Here is a 1,135-nt window from a genome sequence, read left to right as displayed (position 1 = left end):
AAAAAAAAAGACCAGCCTGGCCAATATAGTGAAACCCTATCTCTACTACAAACACAAAAGTTAGCCAGGGGTGGTGGCACATGCCTGTAATCCCAGCTACTTGAGAGTCTGAGGCAGGAGAATCACCTGAACCCAGGAAGTAGAGGTTGCTGTGAGCCGAGATTGCACAATTGCACTCCACCCTGGGCGACAGAGTAAGACTCTGTCTCAAACAAAAAACAGAAACATAATCATACAACAATGTTAGAAGAGTTATTCCCTCTCTTTAAATGCTGAATCATTTAATTCAACTTAAAAATATCCACCAAACATTAAAGGTGAATATATGAAGAAAAAGAACTGTACTTACCTGGGCCACTCAACATGGCTTTTATTGTGCCTGATGTTAATGCATGTTCTCTTTTTACAATAAATTCATGGCCATCAGATGATATCAATTTGACATACATGGCATCGGGTCCTTCACAGCCACCATAGGTTTTCTCCTCTCCATCTAAAGTAAAGTAAGTAGTGAAACAATTTTTGAATAACACAATGCTATTAAAAATAAATAGGTTTGGGCAGGTGTGGTGGCTCATGCCTGCAATCTCAGCACTTCGGGAGTCTGAGGCAGATGATCGCCTGAGGTGAGGAGTTTAAGAGCAACCTAGTCAACATGGTGAAACCCCTGTCTCTACTAAAAATGCGAAAATTAGCTGTGCGTGGTGGTGCATGCCTGTAGTCCCAGCTACTTGGGAGGTTGTGTGAGGCAGGACAATCGCTTGAACCTGGGAGACAGAGGTTGCAGTGAGCTGAGATGATGCCACTGCACTCCAGCCTGGGCGACAGAGCAAGACCCTGTATCAAAAAATAAAATAAAATAAAAAATAAACAGGATTATTACTGAGGTTAACGTGGAGAACTCAGACCAGAAACATTTCTGGAAGGTAGTAGTCACCAAGACTTTGACAGGTTTAACTCCCTGTTTTATAATTCTCCAAGCATCTTCCAATGGCAGAATAAACTGTAGATTTAAGAATGCTACTTCAGCCGGGCGCGGTGGCTCAAGCCTGTAATCCCAGCACTTAGGGAGGCCGAGGCGGGTGGATCACGAGGTCAAGAGATCGAGACCATCCTGGTCAACATGGTGAAACCC

General features: G+C 43.6%; 1 protein-coding gene across 3 annotated transcripts in view; it reads right to left on the bottom strand.

Annotated features, from left to right (window-relative positions):
* The window catches only part of ELOC (elongin C), a 32,628-nt gene that overhangs the window by 8,613 nt on the left and 22,880 nt on the right, over window positions 1-1,135 (bottom strand). For all 3 annotated transcript variants that reach the window (XM_017521915.2, XM_017521914.2, XM_037736099.1), the window contains one exon: window positions 350-493. In XM_017521915.2, coding sequence (XP_017377404.1) covers window positions 350-449 — 100 coding nt within the window. In that variant the 5' untranslated portion in view covers window positions 450-493. The remainder of the gene's footprint in view (window positions 1-349; window positions 494-1,135) is intronic.

This window comes from Cebus imitator, unplaced genomic scaffold (genome assembly GCF_001604975.1).
Source record: "Cebus imitator isolate Cc_AM_T3 unplaced genomic scaffold, Cebus_imitator-1.0 Scaffold22, whole genome shotgun sequence".
Classification (NCBI taxonomy): Eukaryota; Metazoa; Chordata; class Mammalia; order Primates; family Cebidae; genus Cebus; species Cebus imitator.
Note: the sequence above shows the minus strand (reverse complement) of the source record. Positions and strands in the feature narration are given on the sequence as shown.